General features: G+C 44.5%; 1 protein-coding gene across 4 annotated transcripts in view; it reads left to right on the forward strand.

Moving 5' to 3' along the window:
- Positions 1 to 17,419, forward strand: part of LOC120317598 (disks large homolog 2) — a 111,021-nt gene that overhangs the window by 52,655 nt on the left and 40,947 nt on the right. For all 4 annotated transcript variants that reach the window (XM_039364317.1, XM_039364316.1, XM_039364319.1 and 1 more), the window contains exon 4: positions 2,001 to 2,076. In XM_039364317.1, coding sequence (XP_039220251.1) covers positions 2,001 to 2,076 — 76 coding nt within the window. The remainder of the gene's footprint in view (positions 1 to 2,000; positions 2,077 to 17,419) is intronic.

A 17,419-nucleotide genomic window follows, 5' to 3' on the forward strand; every position in this document is an offset into this window, starting at 1 on the left:
TCCTAGATGTGTCAGCTGCCCCCTTACTTGTGTTGTGCTTTGCTACCAAGTGGTGACAGTCTGCCGTGAACTCTGGGGAGAGGAGATACTTGGGGGAAAGCGAAAGTAACTTCTTTATCTCCCTGAGATGCTGCTTCAAGGTCACCCAGCTGCGAGAAGAAGGCTGCTACATACAACCTACGCTTGGCATGACGTGACCGTTCTGAAAACATCTTGGTTCAACCTGATTAGTCACGGCGATGATAGTCAGCGATAGTCAGCGATGGGAGGCAGTTAAGGGAGGGAAAAGTTGAACTTGGGGATTTTGGCGCACGATTCTCAGTTCTAGATCTGTGCTACTGCAATGCACTTGACTTCTAATAAAATCATACCTTTTCCAAGAATTGGAGCCAAGGCTTGTTTCTATTTAGAGGCTTAAGTGGTAACAGGCCTGACAAAATGTATGTGATTCCCAGCCATTAACTAAGTGGGACCATTGGTTGACTAACTCTTTTATCTTTGCCTTTTATTTTTATACCTATTTTTATATTTTGTAAATTTATTTCCTAAGTTAAAATGCAGAATCCAAAAAGAAGAGAAGAAAAGAGAAAAAGAGCAACCTAAAAGCAAAGATTAAAAAAATATCGAACATATATATATAAAACATTCCCATATATATATATATATATATATATATATATATATATATATATATATATATATATATATAAATATAAAACATTGGTTGAATACAGGTAGTCCTCAATTTATAACAGTTCATTTAGCGACCGTTTGGAGTTACAACGGCACTGAAAAAAGTGACTTATGACCGTTTTTCACACTTACGACCATTGCAGCATCCCGAGGGTCACGTGATCAAAATTCAGGCATTTGGCAACTGACTCCTACTTATGACGGTTGCACTGTCCCCAGCTCATGTGATCCCCTTTTATGACCTTCTGACAAGCAAAGTCAATGGGGAAGCCAGATTCACTTAACAACGGTGTTACTAGCTTCACAACTGCAGAGGTTCACTTAACGACTGGCAAGAAAGGTTGTAAAATGGGGCAAAACTCACTTAACAAATGCTTCACTTAACAACAGAAACTTTGTGGTCGTAACTCAAGAACTACCTGTACCAGGAGTAGGAAACCTATGACTCTTTTATGACTCGGAATTCCCAGAATTCCTGAGCCAGCATGGGGAAAACTTTGGCCCCTTCATGACTTGTGGACTTCAACTCCCAGAATTCCTCAGCCAGCATGGCTCAGCTTAGAAACCTCTCCCTATCCCCTCAGCATGGCTGGCTCAGGAATTCTGGGAGTTGAAGTCCACAAGTCATAAAAGAGCCAAGGTTGTCTACCCCTGATCTCTCCTGATGAATATATTTCAACAATACTTTTTCTAAAATTTGGGGGCTTTAGTCTCTGTGGCATTATTGACTATTTAATTTTTTTTCCTGATTATATGTTGCCTAGCATTTGCATTTTTGTTTCTCTGAGAAGTTTAATATAAATGATGTAACCAAAAGTAATATAGGTAGTCCTTGACTTACACCTGAAACTGAGCCCAAAACTTCCATTTCTAAGCGAGACAGCCATTAAGTGAGTTTTGCCACAATTGTTAGGCAAATCACTTCAGCTGTTAAGTAAGTCATGCAGTCGGTAAGTGAATCTGGCTTCTCCCATTGACTTTGCTGAGAGGATAACAAGTGGTGATCACATGACCCTGGGACAGTGCAACTGGCATAAGTACATGCCAGTTGCCCAGTGTCTGAATTTTGATCACGTGACCATGGGGATGCTAGAGCGGTCGTAAGTGTGAAAAAACAGCCATAAGTCACTTTTTTAAAATGCCGCTGTAATTTCAAACAGTCCCTAAATGAATTGTAAGCTGAAGACTACCTGTAATGAAAAAAACAGTATATTTAATAATAATGAATACAGCTAAAATGCTAATAATGGATTTCATACATATTTCCATTTTCCTTTCTTCCTCTTTTTTTCCCTCTTTCTCTCCAGGGTGGAAAGGAAAGAGAAAGCACGTTTAAAAACAGTGAAATTTAATTCCAAGCCGGGTGTGATCGATGCCAAAGGGGTAGGTAGACATGAATCTAACTGTTTGTTCACTCAACTCTTCTAATTACAGGTATTTTAAAATAGGCCGGGAAAGAAAGTGAAAATTTATCATACACTCAAGAAATATGAGAAAGGAAAAAAATGTTTTATTAAGAGTGAAACCTTTACTATCAAATCATGGAACTGCTCCTCAACACCTCAGTTGCTATTGCACAGTTCTCTTGTGCACACACACACACACACACACACACGCTGAAACACACATTAAAGTTTTAATAAATAAGATTTGTGCTTTTGAGACAAGAATCCGAACAGTCAACTCAGCCTACCAATCCGTTCACCTTTCCAAATTCTGCTCTGAAAAGATGAAATTCCTTGAGTTGTTTTGGCTGTGTGTGTGTGTGTGTGTGTGACACACCATACAACAGTGGGTCAGCTGCATCTGGACAGAACAGTGTGTTCATGGGCAACCTGGTTACAACAATCTGGCATTGTTAGGAATGCTGAAAAAGAAACCGGAGGAAATCTAGACAGAAACAATCAGATCGTCTTGACTTTCGACCATTTGTAGTTCCGATGCTCAGCCCCCCCCCCCACAGTCACATGACTGAACTTTGGGCACTTGGCAAATCGGCTGTATTTACGGCCATTTGCAGGGGTTTTGCAGTCATCTGACTGCAATTTGCAACAGCTTTGCCCAAAACCCAGCATTTACTTCCAATTTATTTTCAAATTTGGTTCACTTAAAGCAGACATGTCAAACTTGCGACGTCATGTGACGTCACGCAACATATCGGGACAGTTTTGTCATTGCCGGCAATGGGGTGGGCGTGGCTTCCAGATGATGTGTCCAGCCCGCGGGCTGGGAGTTTTGACACCCCTGACTTAAAGACTGTTGCAACCCACTATGTTTGCTTAACAATTGCTGTGGAAAAGGTTGCAAAATTGGGTTGGTCACATAACCGATCCGTTTAATAACTGTCACGAATTGTGACCTTAATGGGCAGACTCCATTACGGTCGTAAGGGTGAGCACTACCTGTACTGATGTGAGAAGGTAATAATAATCAGAATAGAGCTGGAAGGGACCTTGGAGGTCTTCTAGTCCAGCCCCCTGCTCAAGCAGGAGACCCTATATCATTTCAGACAAGTGGTTATCCAGTCTCTTCTTAAAAACCTTGAGTGATGAAGCACCCACAACATCTGAAGGCAAGCCGTTCCACTGGTTAATTGTCCTCAGGAAGTTTCTCCTTAATTCCAGGTTGTTTCTCTCCTTGATTAGTTTCCATCTATTGTTTCTAGTCCTGTCTTCAGATGCTTTGGAAAATAAATTGACCTCCTCCTCCTTGTAGCAGCTTCTCAAATGCTGGAATACTGCTATCATGTTCCCCCTAGTAGTCCTTCTTTTCTCTAGTCTGGCTATTCCCAAATCCTGCAACCGTTCTTCAAATGTTTTAGTCTCCAGAATTTTAATCATCTTAGTTGCTCTTTGTTGCACTTTTTCCAAAGTCTCAGCATATTTTCTGTAATGTGATGACCAAAACTGGATGCAGTATTCCCGGTGTGGCCTTACTAAGGCTTTATAAAGCGGTACTAATACTTCACGTGATTTTGATTCTATGCCTCTGTTTATACAACCAAGGATTGTATTAGCTTTTTTGGCTGCTGTCGCACACTGCTGGCTCATGTTTAAGTGATCGTCCACTAGGACTCCAAGGTCCCTCTAACTATTGCTATTTTTGAGCCAGACTTTGCCTAAAGTGTACTTTGTTAGTAGCTTATCTCATAAACAGTAGCTGTTTGCAAGTCCCAGAAAGTAGAGATTCCAGACTTTAATAAAAAGGATAACACTGTGAAGTTGTTCAGATTCTCTGCCTCACCCTAATTAAAACTCCTCCTGAGATTCTTGCTTCCTTGATCATACCCTGCAGTCTAGAGATCACTCGTGTCATAGCCCCGCTCCCCATCCTTTATTTTTATGGCCCTGGCATTTGAAGGGACACTACATGGTTAGTCATCGTGTTTTAATATCTGTGAGGTCCTGGATGGCTCTCTGAACTTGGTTGCTTTTTGCAGATGTTTCATGCTCATCCAGTTTTGGTCACCCCATTACAAAAAAAAAAGATGTTGAGACTTTGGGGGGGGGAAATGCAAAGAAGAGCAACTAAGATGATTAAAGGTCTGGAGACTAAAACATATGAAGAATGGTTGCAGCAATTGGGAATGGCCAAACTAGAGAAAAGAAGGACTAGGGGAGGACATCCAGTATTTGAGGGGCTACCACAAAGAAGAGGGGGTCAATTTATTTATCAAAGCACCAGAAGGCAAGACAAGAAACAATGGATGGAAACTAATCAAGGAGAGAAGCAACCTGGAACTAAGGAGAAACTTCCTAACAGTGAGGACAATCAACCAGTGGAACAGCTGGCCTTCAGACATTGTGGTACTCCATCACTGGAGGTTTTTAAGAAGAGACTGGACAACCACTTGTCTGAAATGACATAGGGACTCCTGCTTGAGCAGGGGGCTGGACTAGAAGACCTCCAAGGTCCCTTCCAGCTATATTCTGATTGATAGGTAACATCATCAGTGAGGATGGAGGTTCGTTCTCCGAGCTTGTGGATTGGTTTCTGAACGTTTCATTACCAGGCTAGGTAACATCTTCAGTGGAGTTTAGGGGATGTCAGAGTCCGTGTTCTTCTGTTTATAAATGCTTTGTGTGGTCAGTAGGTCTTGTGATGGTTGTCAACACTGCTAACATCGGATGTTTTTGCATTGACAACAAATGGAGATGCAATCATTTTCTTCTTTTTACTTTTAGAGTCAGATGATGCTGGGGAGGGGGGAGGAATGTGCATGAGAGTCTAGCTAGACATAATAATACTGAACTTAGTGTGAGAACCAAGGTTATTGAAAGAAGAGATGATAAGAATTGGCGGGCTGGAGAGCTGGAGGGAAAGCGCATATTTCAAACTAATTGGGGAATGTGATTTGTGACTGTCAGATGGAGGAGGGAATTGTGCTTTGATACTATGTGCTCAGGGAGGGGAACTCAGTTTTTGGCTTTGATTGTGTTAGTGCCGATGCTATGCTACTCAGATAAAGATTCTTTAAGGTAAACAATGCCTCGAAGTTCTTTGAAGAGTTTCATCTGTCGGAACCATGACAGGTGAGGTAACGTCAGGTGAGGGTCCCATCAGGCGAAGGTCTTGTGATTGGTCTTGTGAAGGGTCTTGAGACCCATCACAAGACCAATCACAAGACCAAGATCTATCACAAGACCCTCACCTGATGGGAACCTCACCTGACGTGACCTCACCATCACAAGACCTACTGAAAACTGACACTGACATCGCCTAAACTGCGCTGAAGATGTTGCCTAGCCTGGTAACGAAATGTTCGAAAACCAACCCATGAGCTCGGAGAACGAACTTTCCCCATCATCTTACACCCGAGCTACACATACTCATCACTATTGCACACATCATCATCATCAAGTTGGAAGGGACCTTGGAGGTCATCAAGTCCAACCCCTGCTCAGGCAGGTAACCCTATACCAATGATGGCGAATCTTTTAGAGACCGAGTGCCCAAACTGCAACCCAAAACCCACTTACGCATCATCGGGTGTCGGGTGGGTGTGGCCCATTGGATGGGTGTGGCCCATTGGGTGAGCGTGGCCCATTGGGTGGGCGTGACTGCGGTGGTAATGGCAGACTGGGTGGGACTAAAAAGTTCAATCAATCTCTTTTTTTCCCGCAAGAAGTTGAAATTGACTGATTGATTTAAGCTTTTTTTTTTTGCACACGGCAGTGGAGGCCTAAAACAAAAAGGTTTTATAAAACCCAACTGAAGGCCTAGGACCGGGGCGACGGTGCGCGTGCCCACAGAGAGGGCTCTGAGTGCCACTTCTGGCACCCGTGCCATGGGTTCGCCACCATTTCGGACAAATGGCTGTCCAGTCTCTTCTTTAAAACTTCCAGTGTTGGAGCATTCACTGCTTCTGGAGGCAGGTTGTTCCACTGGTTAATTGTTCTAACTGTCAGGAAGTTTCTCCTTAGTTCTAGTTTGCTTCTCTCCTTGACTAGTTTCCACCCGTTGCTTCTTGTCCTGCCTTCAGGCGCTTTGGAGAATAGCTTGACTCCCTCTTCTTTGGGGCAGGCCCTGAGATACTGGAACCCTGCTATCATGTCCCCCCTCGTCCTTCTCTTCATTAGACTAGACATAGCCAATTCCAGCAACCATTCCTTGTATGTTTTAGCCTCCAGTCCCCTAGAATTGGTGTAGAACTGCTAGAAGTGGTAATGATTAACTCTGATCTGCATTTATAAGTAGAAGTGATACCCAAACTGGCATCTTGCACATTGCTAACCTAACCCGGAGAAGGCTGGAGACAGGAAAAAAAATAATAATCACCTGGAGAAAAAGAAAATGAGCTGGAAAAAAAACGGGCTGGAGACTTAAGTAGCCTGTTGCCCTTTATTCTAACATATCTCCTTGAAGTTGCAAACAGCTCCAAGTCTTTTCCTGCTTGCCAATTCTTCTCCAGCATTCAAGGACAGCGTTAGAGGGAGCCTATTACTGTTCTAAAAAAGGATTCAGGAAATACCTCAGAGCATTCTTAAAACCTAACCGTAACTCAACGACAATCTCTTCGTGACCTCTACAAAAGTCCCATTTGGTTTTTTTTTTTCAAACGACAAAAAAAAACCAAAACAGTATTTTTGAGATGCATATCGCAGAGATTTTGACCAGGTTACCATTCCCAAGCCTACATCTTTCTGCTTAAGGTCAGCAATACTTGATATTAGAACACAGAACTTAGAATAACAGAACTGGAAGGGACCGTAGAGGTCTTCTAGTCCAACCCCTTGCTTAAGCAGGAGACCCTAGACCAGTGGTGGTGAACCTATGGCACGCGTGCCAGAGGCGGCACTCAGAGCCCTCTCTGTGGGCACGTGTGCCATGCCCCAGAGATGGCAACCGTCCCTCTTCAACTAGCCACCCGCTAACTCGCCGAGGTCCCACATGGCCGGATGCATCCCAGCATGGCTGGTTTCCCTCCCCCACATCCCATCCCTCCTGGCCTTGCATGCTCTCCTTTTCCCGGGCACGACCCACTGCATCTATGCTTCTCTGAACTGCTGGTGTCGGGCTGCGAAGCCCCAGAGTGCGCCGGTCGAGGGGCCGGCAGGCTGTGGCTGCTGACGGACACCGTCGGCCCCCATGCCCTCGCTGGCCTCTGTGTGCGGGGGCCGATGGTGTCAGGCAGCAGCCACACCTGCCCTGCCTCACTTTGCCTTGCCTCACCCTGCAGGACGAGCCTCCTGCCCACCGCCCCACCTGCCAGAGACCCCCTGGATCTCCCCCAACCCTGCCCGGCCCCCACAGGTGTCCCTCCCCATGAGCAACATCGAGGTGATCACGCCCACCGTGGCCACACCCACCCAGTCTGCCATGACCACCACAGCCACACCCACCCAGTGGACCATGCCCACCTGGCACCCAGCAATAAATAAGTAGGTTTTGGGTTGCAGTTTGGGCACTCGGTCTCTAAAAGGTTCGCCATCACTGGCCTATACCATTTCAGATAAATGGTTGTCCAGTGTCTTTTTGGAAGCCTCCAGTGATGGAGCATCCACAGCTTCTGAAGGCAAGCTATTGCATTGGTTAATTGGATATTGGGAAATTTCTCCTTTGTTCTAGGTTGGTTCTGTTCTTGGGTAGTTTCCAACCATTGGTATCTGGAAAACAGCTTGACACCCCCCCCTCGTTTCTGTAGGAGCCCCTCAAATATTGGAACAATGCTATCATGTATTGCTCTCATCTATTTCGTTGGGATCATTGCTATGGGCATGAAATTATTGTCATTGAAGCTTCTTGTTCTTTCCCAAAAGTTTGGGCTGGCCACAGAAATGATCTAACAGCATCCAGCAATGGGTATATATAAATAGGCGGAAAAGGATGCATCCCCTATACCAGGGGTAGGCAACCTCGGCTCTTTTATGACTCATGGACTTCAACTCCCAGAATTCCTGACCCAGGAATTCTGGGAGTTGAAGTCCATGAGTCATAAAAGAGCCGAGGTTGTCTACCCCTGCCCTATACAATGTAAAGCTAAAATAATCTCTTTCAATAGTATGTAATTAATGCATTGTTTAACCAATTGAAAATAAACTATTTCATAAAATAGCAAAAGAAAATGAAGGTATCTTTTTTTTTTTTACATTGTTGTAGCAGGCATTGTTCATAATAGTCAGATAGAAAAGTCTAGCATTAGCAGATAAAACTTGCTAATTTGGTGGGCAACCACCAAATAATTTTCAAAGGAGTTTATTTTCCTGCCTTCTTCATGTGGATTTTTCATTTAGAATCGAGAGAGAGAGGGGGGGGAGAGAGAGAGAGAAAGAAAGAAAGAAAGAAAGAAAGAAAGAAAGAAAGAAAGAAAGAAAGAAAGAGAGAGAGAGAGAGAGAGAGAGAGAGAGAGAAAGAAAGAAAGAAAGAAAGAAAGAAAGAAAGAAAGAAAGAAAGAAAGAAAGAAAGAAAGAAAGAAAGAAAGAAAGAGGGGGGAGAGGGAGGAAAGAGGGAGAGGGAGAGAGAGAGAAAGAGAGAGAGAGGGAGAAAGAGAGAAAAAAGAAAGAAAGAGAGAAAAGAAAGAAAGAAAGAAAGAAAGAAAGAAAGAAAGAAAGAAAGAAAGAAAGAAAGAAAGAAAGAAAGAAAGAAAGAAAGAGAGGGAGTGAGGGAGAGGAAAGAGGGAGAGAAAGAAAGAGAGAGAGAGAGAGAGAGAGAGAGAGATGTATTTCCACGGATGAATGAATGGATGGATTGGTAGATGGAGATAGACAAACGGACAGACAGATGAGGCGTCCTTGGTGCTCTCTGAGCTTGGTTGTTTTCTTGCAGACGTTTCATTATCTAAACTAGGTAACATCATCAATGGACTTTTGAGTTGACTGGGTGACCTTGGGCCAATCCCTCTCTCTCAGCCCAACTCATTTCACTAGGTTGTTATTGTGGGGAAACTAAGAGGAGGAACATGTGTTGGGTATGTTCGCCACCTTGAGTGATTTGTAAAAATAATCAAGGGGGGGGGGATACAAATAAATTAAATAAATAATACCTAAATACTTCCATCAGGTTAGATATGCCCATATATCAGCAAAAGGCATCTTCGGATGATAAAGCAGATCCTTATGATGGCTCAAGGAATGCTGGGAGTTGAAGTCCACTGGTTGTAAAGGGGCCATAGTTGTCCGCCCCTTTAATAAGATATAAAGTGCTTTCAAACTGTAAACCGCTCTGGCTGTCCATTCCTCTCTGCTAAGGCAGTTTTGGTTGCTAAATGCCACCCATCCTAAATAACTATGTTTGGTCTTCTAGGTAGAACAATGGCGTCCCATAGAGCCAGAAATGAAATGCCGATTTAATGTAATAGAGAATACTGTTGAAAAGTAAACAGTAAAAAAGTAAATCAGTGGGAAAGCCTGTCTCCAGAAGTTATGGGTGCTCCAATAGTGGGTGCTTTTAAGAAGAGATTGGACAACCATTTATCTGAAATGGTATAGGGTCTCTTGCTTGATCAGGGGGTTGGAGTAGAAGACCTCCAAGGTCCCTTCCAACTCTGTTATTCTATTAGTATGGAGCGACCTCCTCTAGTCTGTTGCCCTTCACTCTAGAATGAGCAGAACACATCTGAAGGTAGGAGTATCCATAGGAGGAAGTTAAAAAAAAATCAAGATGGTGGCTATAACCATGAGATCAGATCAAATCTTTATTATAGTCAAATCCTGCCTAAGCCATGAGATCATAGCTCCACCTGCATGCACTTGAGGAAAGAAAAGTCTTCATCCTGGTTCACCCAAGCCGGGGATAAACAACATGGCGACTGCTTTAGAAAGAAGGTTGCAGTTTATTGAAGAGCCAGACAGAAAGATGGTTCTGGCAGGAAAGAGGAGGGAGAAAAAGGGCTGAGCACATGTGGGTAGTAGGTTTTTATATCCCTCTCGAACCTTTCGTTTAAAGTAGTTTCCTGTTCCTGTTTCAGGCTTTGTATTTCCTGTGTCACATATTCTGACCTGAGTCTAGGTGTGCCTTTCTGGTATTCTTGTTGTTGGTGGGTTAATCCTATTATATATCCTGCTTCCCTGGTGCTGGGGCTAATAACTCTTAGAGTTTGGATGCGGTATGCAGATTTTAGGTGTCTTTGTCTTCTCCTAGCTTCTACTCCAACTTTCCTGATGGTTTACATCTGCATTTGTATAGAGCTGGCTTCTGCTTGGGACAAGGGGAAAAGTTGGTTTCTGCTTTTAAAATCCTTTTGAGGAAATATATTTTTCTGCCCTTTTAATATTTCCTTCTCTGGGGAGGGGGCTGACTTCCCACACACTCAAGTCAGAAGCATCAAGATGCTTCCAGGTTGAAAGGATGAGCGAGTAACATCACCGTTGGCCTGGGGACACCCAGTTGGCGGGCTCCTTTCATGTTCCCAGCAGGAGCTGGAGCGAAGGATCTCAACCCCACCCCATGCCAGCTCCTGGATCTTGAACATGGGCTTACTAACCTCCTTCCCAACGTTCCAGTTACTTGAGCCACCGTGCTCCATAGCCCCACCAGTTTTTATGCCTTCCTTGATCCCCTCATCATACATCCCCGTCTGAAGACACATAGTTGAGAGAGGCAGGCAGAGTGGATGAAAGAGGTCAGATTTCCCCCCCCCTCCCCTAAATTTTAGCAGGCGCCCAGCCTTCAGACGAATGACATCTTAAATGCCCTTTTCTGGTCTGCAATCAAAGCTGGAGGGACTTGTTCTTTCGTGAGGCTAACAATACCTCACACCAGCCAGACTCTGATGAGAATTTGATTACCCTTTAATTTTGTAAATGGTTCTTTTTGGCATCCAAAGGCGGAAGGGGCGATCAATCTTATCCCCTCCAAGTCCTTTATTGGGTGTGATGTTTTTGCAAAGAGCATTGTGAGGAAGCCTGGCTGCTCTCCCCTTGTTGCTTTTAATCTTGGGTTCAGCCTGTTGGAAAAGGTCATCATTAGGCTGCAGGCAAAAGTTAATGTATTTTAAATAACTGCTCCGTGTAGGAAGGAAAGAGACCTGCTGTGGCCTCATTTATCTACGGAGGGCTTCAGCATTTGATGGAAGACCTGGTGCTTTTGTGACCCCGGGATCAAGAATCCAGCATAGCTCTAAAGATCATGATTTAGGTGACATTGCCTAAGAGCAATTTTCTATACTCAACAGCCTCTTTCATCTTCTCCCAGTGTTGAGATGCAGGTCTTCTCCTTTTTTTTTTTTTTTAAAGGCTTGCAGAATGAACCTTCATCATTTCTGCTGCTTCTTAGCCAGTCAGAAGCCAGGAATTACAAAGGCCGTTTTGAGTTTACAATAAGGAGAACCTAAGTCAGGGGTAGGCAACCTTGGCTCTTTTATGACTCGTGGACTTCAACTGCCAGAATTCCTGAGCCAGCACATAAAAGAGCCAAGGTTGCCTACCCCTGACCTAAGTGTAGATGTAAGCAATCTCCTGCCAAACATTTAAACGAGGGATTCCCCCAGTCTCTAGGTCCATGGCCCAGGACTGTTGGGAAGCGGTCCGTGCAAGCAGTGGGCGAGCATACACCTGCACAAAGCTGCATTTGCACAAGAGGTGCACGTGCAAAACCATCCCCCCATCCTGTCCCTGACACTGCCAGTCTGCAGAGCAGGAAAGGTTTAGCAAGGCTGATTTTAAACTTCTCTATTGGCTTCAGACAATTCAGTCCAGAAGACAGGCTTAAGATGCAGAAGGATCTCAACAGGCGTGAACACTGAGGTCTATCTAACAAAATGAAATTGAGTTTTGAAAAAAAAAGGAAGGCGCCACATTTAGGCAGGACAAACAAAATGCACAATTATGGAATAGGTGGTACCTGGCTCAACAGTAGTAACTGTTAGAAGGATCATGGAGTCCCAGCAGACAATCACTTAAACACAAACCAGCAGTGCGCTGCAGCTGCCAACAAAGCTAATGCAGTCATATGCTGCATTCACAGAAGGACAGAATCAAGATCACGTGAAGTGTTAATGCCACTTTCTAAGGCCTTGGTAAGACCAAACTTTGGGATATTGCCTCCAGTTTTGGTCGCCAAGATATAAAAAAGATGTTGAGACTCTAGAAGGAGTGCAGAGAAGAGCAACAAAGATGATTAGGAGACTGGAGGCTAACACATACAAAGAAATGTTGCAGGAATTGGGTATCTCTAGTTTAATGAAGAGAAGGACGTGGGGGGACATGATAGCAGTGTTCCAATATCTCAGGGGTTGCCACAAAGAAGAGGGAGTCAAGCTATTCTCCAAAGCACCTGAAAGCAGGACAAGAAGCAACAGATGGAAACTCATTAAAGAGAGAATCAACCTAGAACTATGGAGAAATTTCCTGACCGTGAGAACAATTAATTGGTGGAACGATTTGCCTCCAGAAGTTGTGGGTATTCCAACATTGGAGATTTTTAAGAAGAGATTAGACAGCCAGATGTCTGAAATGGTATAGGGCAGGGGTAGGCAACCTTGGCTCTTTTATGACTCGTGGACTTCAACTCCCAGAATTCCTGAGCCAGTTATGCTGGCTCAGGAATTCTGGGAGTTGAAGTCCACAAATCATAAAAGAGCCAAGGTTGCCTACCCCTGGTATAGGGTCTCCTTCTTGAAGAGAACGTTGAACTAGAAGACTCCCAAGATCCCTTCCATCTCTATTCTGTGAAGCTGCTGAAGTAACAATTTTATGATAATCTCTTTTTTAAAAAAATTCTTCCAGGTCCCTTATCCTGACTGTTTTCCAAGCCTATCCCATTCTGCATGACTGCTCAAAACGTAGTTGTCCTCCCCCTGAGTCTTTAGCCAGCCCACGACAGAGCCATGAAAGTGCATCTGTTGGTAATTCTTAAAATTACCAACTGTTGCACTATTGACATGTAGTAAACATTCTAGCCTGAGAAACCAGATCTATCCATGCCTGTGGATAGGTCGGCTAGCACTGGATGACTGCAAATGCACTCTATATTTTTGAAGATTATTTGGAACTACACCTGGTGTAGAATGCAGAGCTTGGGGGGTGGAGTCAAGAAAGGAATCGGCTTAGAGCAGTGGTTCTCAACCTGTGGGTCGGGACCCCATTTGGGGTCGAACGACCATTTCACGGGGGTCGCCAAACAACGCAGTCTACCATTTTTTTCCCCTTTTCCTTAGCTGTGCTACTCCCTTTTCTTCTATTGGCTTTCGAAAGCCAATAGGAATTGTCCAGGCTGTCTCTGCCCTGCTGAGCGCCAAAAGTCCCATTCTGCAAACGGTGCTGCACCAGTTGAGTAGTCCTCGACTTACAACCGGTTGAGTAGTCCTCGACGTACGACTGGTTGGGGGTCGCGGCATTAAAAAGGTTGAGAACCACTGGCTTAGAGTCATTACATTCCCTCAAGCTGTCCACGTCTAACCCCTCTTGAATTCCGTTAACTGTTATCCAGCACCAGTTTAGTGCTGAATGTTAGTTGACCGGATTCTTGTGTATAGGCACGAGCAATGAATCACCTTAACTGAAACTTGATGAGTGGCCCTGATTCTTCGTGTCTGACACTGGGTGAGATCATTGGTTCCTGGAGCTCTGGCTTTAGGACCCGTCACACTTAATTTCCTTTGTCAGCTGTTGTAATTTGCAGAAGGAATAACCTTGAGGAACAGGAGACAGAGTCACCACCAAGATAACAGTCAGATTTAAAAAAAAAGGCTATTTGGGTCAGATAAGACCCTCTCTAGTGTTCACCAAAATAAAGGAAGGGGGGAGGGGAGTGCATTTAAACGTGTAAGATTTTGTTACTATAGCTTTATAATAAAAGCTATATTAATATGCAGGGTTATGCTTTCTTAATCTAGTCTACTGACAGACGTCTTCATATCTAAAAGGGCTTCCTTTATTTTTACTTATTTCATTTATTGATTTTATCCTGACTTTATTCTTTGACAAATAACTCAAGGCGGCAAACATATCCAACACATCTTCCTCCTCCTATTTTCCCCACAACCACAACCCTGTGAGGTGGGCTGGGCTGAGAGAGAGTGACTGACCCAAAGTCGCTCAGCTAGCTTTCATGGCTAAGGCGGGACTAGAACTCACTGCCTCCTGGTGATTGGCCCAAAGTCACCCAGCAGGCTTTTGTGTCTAAGGCGGGACTGTCTCCTAGTGATTGGCCCAAAGTCACCCAGTAAGCTTTCATGGCTAAGGTGGGACTAGAACTCACTGTCTCCTGGTGATTGGCCCAAACTCACTCAGCTCACTTTCATGGCTAAGGCGGGACTAGAACTCACTGTCTCCTGGTGATTGGCCCAAAGTCACCCAGCTGGCTTTCACAGCTAAGGCGGGACTAGAATTCACTGTCTCCTGGTGATTGGCCCAAAGTCACCCAGCTGGCTTTCACAGCTAAGGCGGGACTAGAACTCACTGTCTCCTGGTGATTGGCCCAAAGTCACCCAGCTGGTTTTCATGGCTAAGGCGGGACTAGAACTCACTGTCTCTTGGTGATTGGCCCAAAGTCACCCAGCAGGCTTTCATAGCTAAGGTGGGACTAGAATTCACTGTCTCCTGGTGATTGGCCCAAAGTCACCCAGTAGGCTTTCATGGCTAAGGTGGGACTAGAATTCACTGTCTCCTGGTGATTGGCCCAAACTCACTCACCTGGCTTTCATGGCTAAGGCGGGACTAGAACTCACTGTCTCCTGGTGATTGGCCCAAAGCCACCCAGCTGGCTTTCACAGCTAAGGCGGGACTAGAACTCACTGCCTCCTGGTGATTGGCCCAAAGTCACCCAGCAGGCTTTTGTGTCTAAGGCGGGACTGTCTCCTGGTGATTGGCCCAAAGTCACCCAGTAAGCTTTCATGGCTAAGGTGGGACTAGAACTCACTGTCTCCTGGTGATTGGCCCAAACTCACTCAGCTCACTTTCATGGCTAAGGCGGGACTAGAACTCACTGTCTCCTGGTGATTGGCCCAAAGTCACCCAGCAGGCTTTCATAGCTAAGGTGGGACTAGAATTCACTGTCTCCTGGTGATTGGCCCAAAGTCACCCAGTAGGCTTTCATGGCTAAGGCGGGACTAGAACTCACTGTCTCCTGGTGATTGGCCCAAAATCACCCAGCAGGTTTTCATGGCTAAGGCGGAATTAGAATTCACTGTCTTCTGGTGATTGGCCCAAAGTCACCCAACTGGCTTTCATGGCTAACGTGGGACTAGAACTCACTATCTCCTGGTGATTGGCCCAAACTCACTCAGCTGGCTTTCATGGCTAAGGTGGGACTTAACTCATTGTCTCCTGGTAATTGAGTCAAAGTCACCCAGTTGGCTTTCATGGCTAAGACGAGATTTGAACTTACAGCTCAAGTTTTCTAACAATTATCTTAACCACTAGATCAAACTGGCTTCCCCCTCCTTCCTTTAACAAAACAACACACTTGAGATGTACAAGAAATATTAAAGCAGTAGATATGCATCATTGGCACCATTACTCCCTGGTGACTTTAATGAAGATAATAATATCAATCCAATTAGACCCGTTGGCCTCTCGGATTTTTTTTTTTAAAGAGGAAAGAAGAAAAATAGCAATGAGCCAGAGATATTAATAGCAGGTATAATTTCATCAGGCAGGAACGCCACCCTGAAATTATCATTTTCAAGCTGGCTATTAAGCCTTTTAATTCATCACCTTTAATCGTATCACACTTGTCAGTTCCGACTTCCTTATTTGTGCCTGTTTTTAACAGCCGAACAATTGGGTTTCTGGGACAATGTGGCTCTTCATTAGCAGCAGAAAAACGACATTTAAAGAAAAAAAAAATGCCCATTTTATTAGAGTTTGATACTATTGGACGGCAAAGTCTAAGTTAAACATGGTCCAATCCGCCATGATCATTTTCCATTGTTAAATACATACATACATACATACATACATACATACATACATACATACATATATATATATATATATATATATATATATATTTCTTGGTGATTTCTTAGATATTTCCACGTGGTTTTTTTGGCAACAATAGAAAAGCAGTTTTTTTATCTACCTTTATTTATTTATTTATTTATTTATTTATTTATTTATTTTATGAGACTTATACACCACTTTAAGTGCAAGCACTCTCTAAGCGGTGTACACCAGTAAGCAATGTATATATATATATATATATTTACATTGCCCCCAACAATTTGGGTCCTCATTTTACCTACCCCGGAAGGATGGAAGGCTGAGTCAACCTTGAGCCGGTGAGATTTGAACCACTGACCTGCTGAACACAGTCAGCTAAAATGGCCTGAGGCAATCTGACTTTGCTTGTCAGAAGGTTGCAAAAGGTGATCACATGACCTTGGGATACGGCAACGGTCATAAGTATGAACCAATTGCCAAGCATCTGAATTTTGATCACGTGACCCAGGGGGATGCTGCAGTGGTTGCAAGTGTGAAAAATGGTCCTAAGTCACTTTTTTCGGTGCCCTTTGCAACTTTGAACCATCACTAAATGAACTGTTGTAAGTCAAGGACTATCCATAAATGGTGATCATGGGGATGTTACAACTGTCGTAAATAGGCGCTGGTTACCAAGCAACCAAATTTTGATCATCTGACTGTAGGGATGCTGCCACTGTCATATGTACAGGGACAGACCATAAATATTATGACCCAGGAGACCAAAGCAAGCCTCTAGAGCAAGGGTCTTCAAACGTGGCCCTTTTATGACTTGTGGACTTAAGCTCCCAGAATTCCTCAGCCAGGCATGCTGGCTGAGGAATTCTGGGAGCTGAACTACACAAGTCATAAAAGGGCCACGTTTGAAGCCCCTGCTCTAGAGAGTCCTTTATTGCTCTTGATAAATGTTCCAGTAAACGGCCCTCCAATAACCATAAGGCTCAAGCCCTAAAGGCAGCCACCCTCAGCCCCCCAACAACAGCTTCTATAACAGTGATGGCAAACCTTTTAGAGACCGAGTGCCCAAACCAGAACCCAAAACCCACTTATTAATCGCAAAGTGTCAGGGCCACATCAGCATTGTGGTACCCTCGGGGGGGGGGGAGTATGGCCCATTGAGTGGGCATGGCTGCGGTGGTCACGGTAGACTGGGGGTGTGTGGCTGGGGTGGGCATGGCCATCTTGATGTTATTCATGGGGGGATGCCTGTGGGGGCTGGGCAGGTTGGGGGAGATCCAGGGGGTCTCTGGCAGGTGGGGCGGTGGGCAGGAGGTCCAGAATAGATGGGGGGAGGCACACAATCCTAGCTGGGACTGGGGAGCCATGGCACCAATGGGGATTTGGCTTTCCCTGCACAGGGTGGC

This window comes from Crotalus tigris, unplaced genomic scaffold (assembly GCF_016545835.1).
Source record: "Crotalus tigris isolate CLP2741 ecotype Arizona unplaced genomic scaffold, ASM1654583v1 scf7180000019729.178681, whole genome shotgun sequence".
In the NCBI taxonomy this organism is placed as follows: domain Eukaryota; kingdom Metazoa; phylum Chordata; class Lepidosauria; order Squamata; family Viperidae; genus Crotalus; species Crotalus tigris.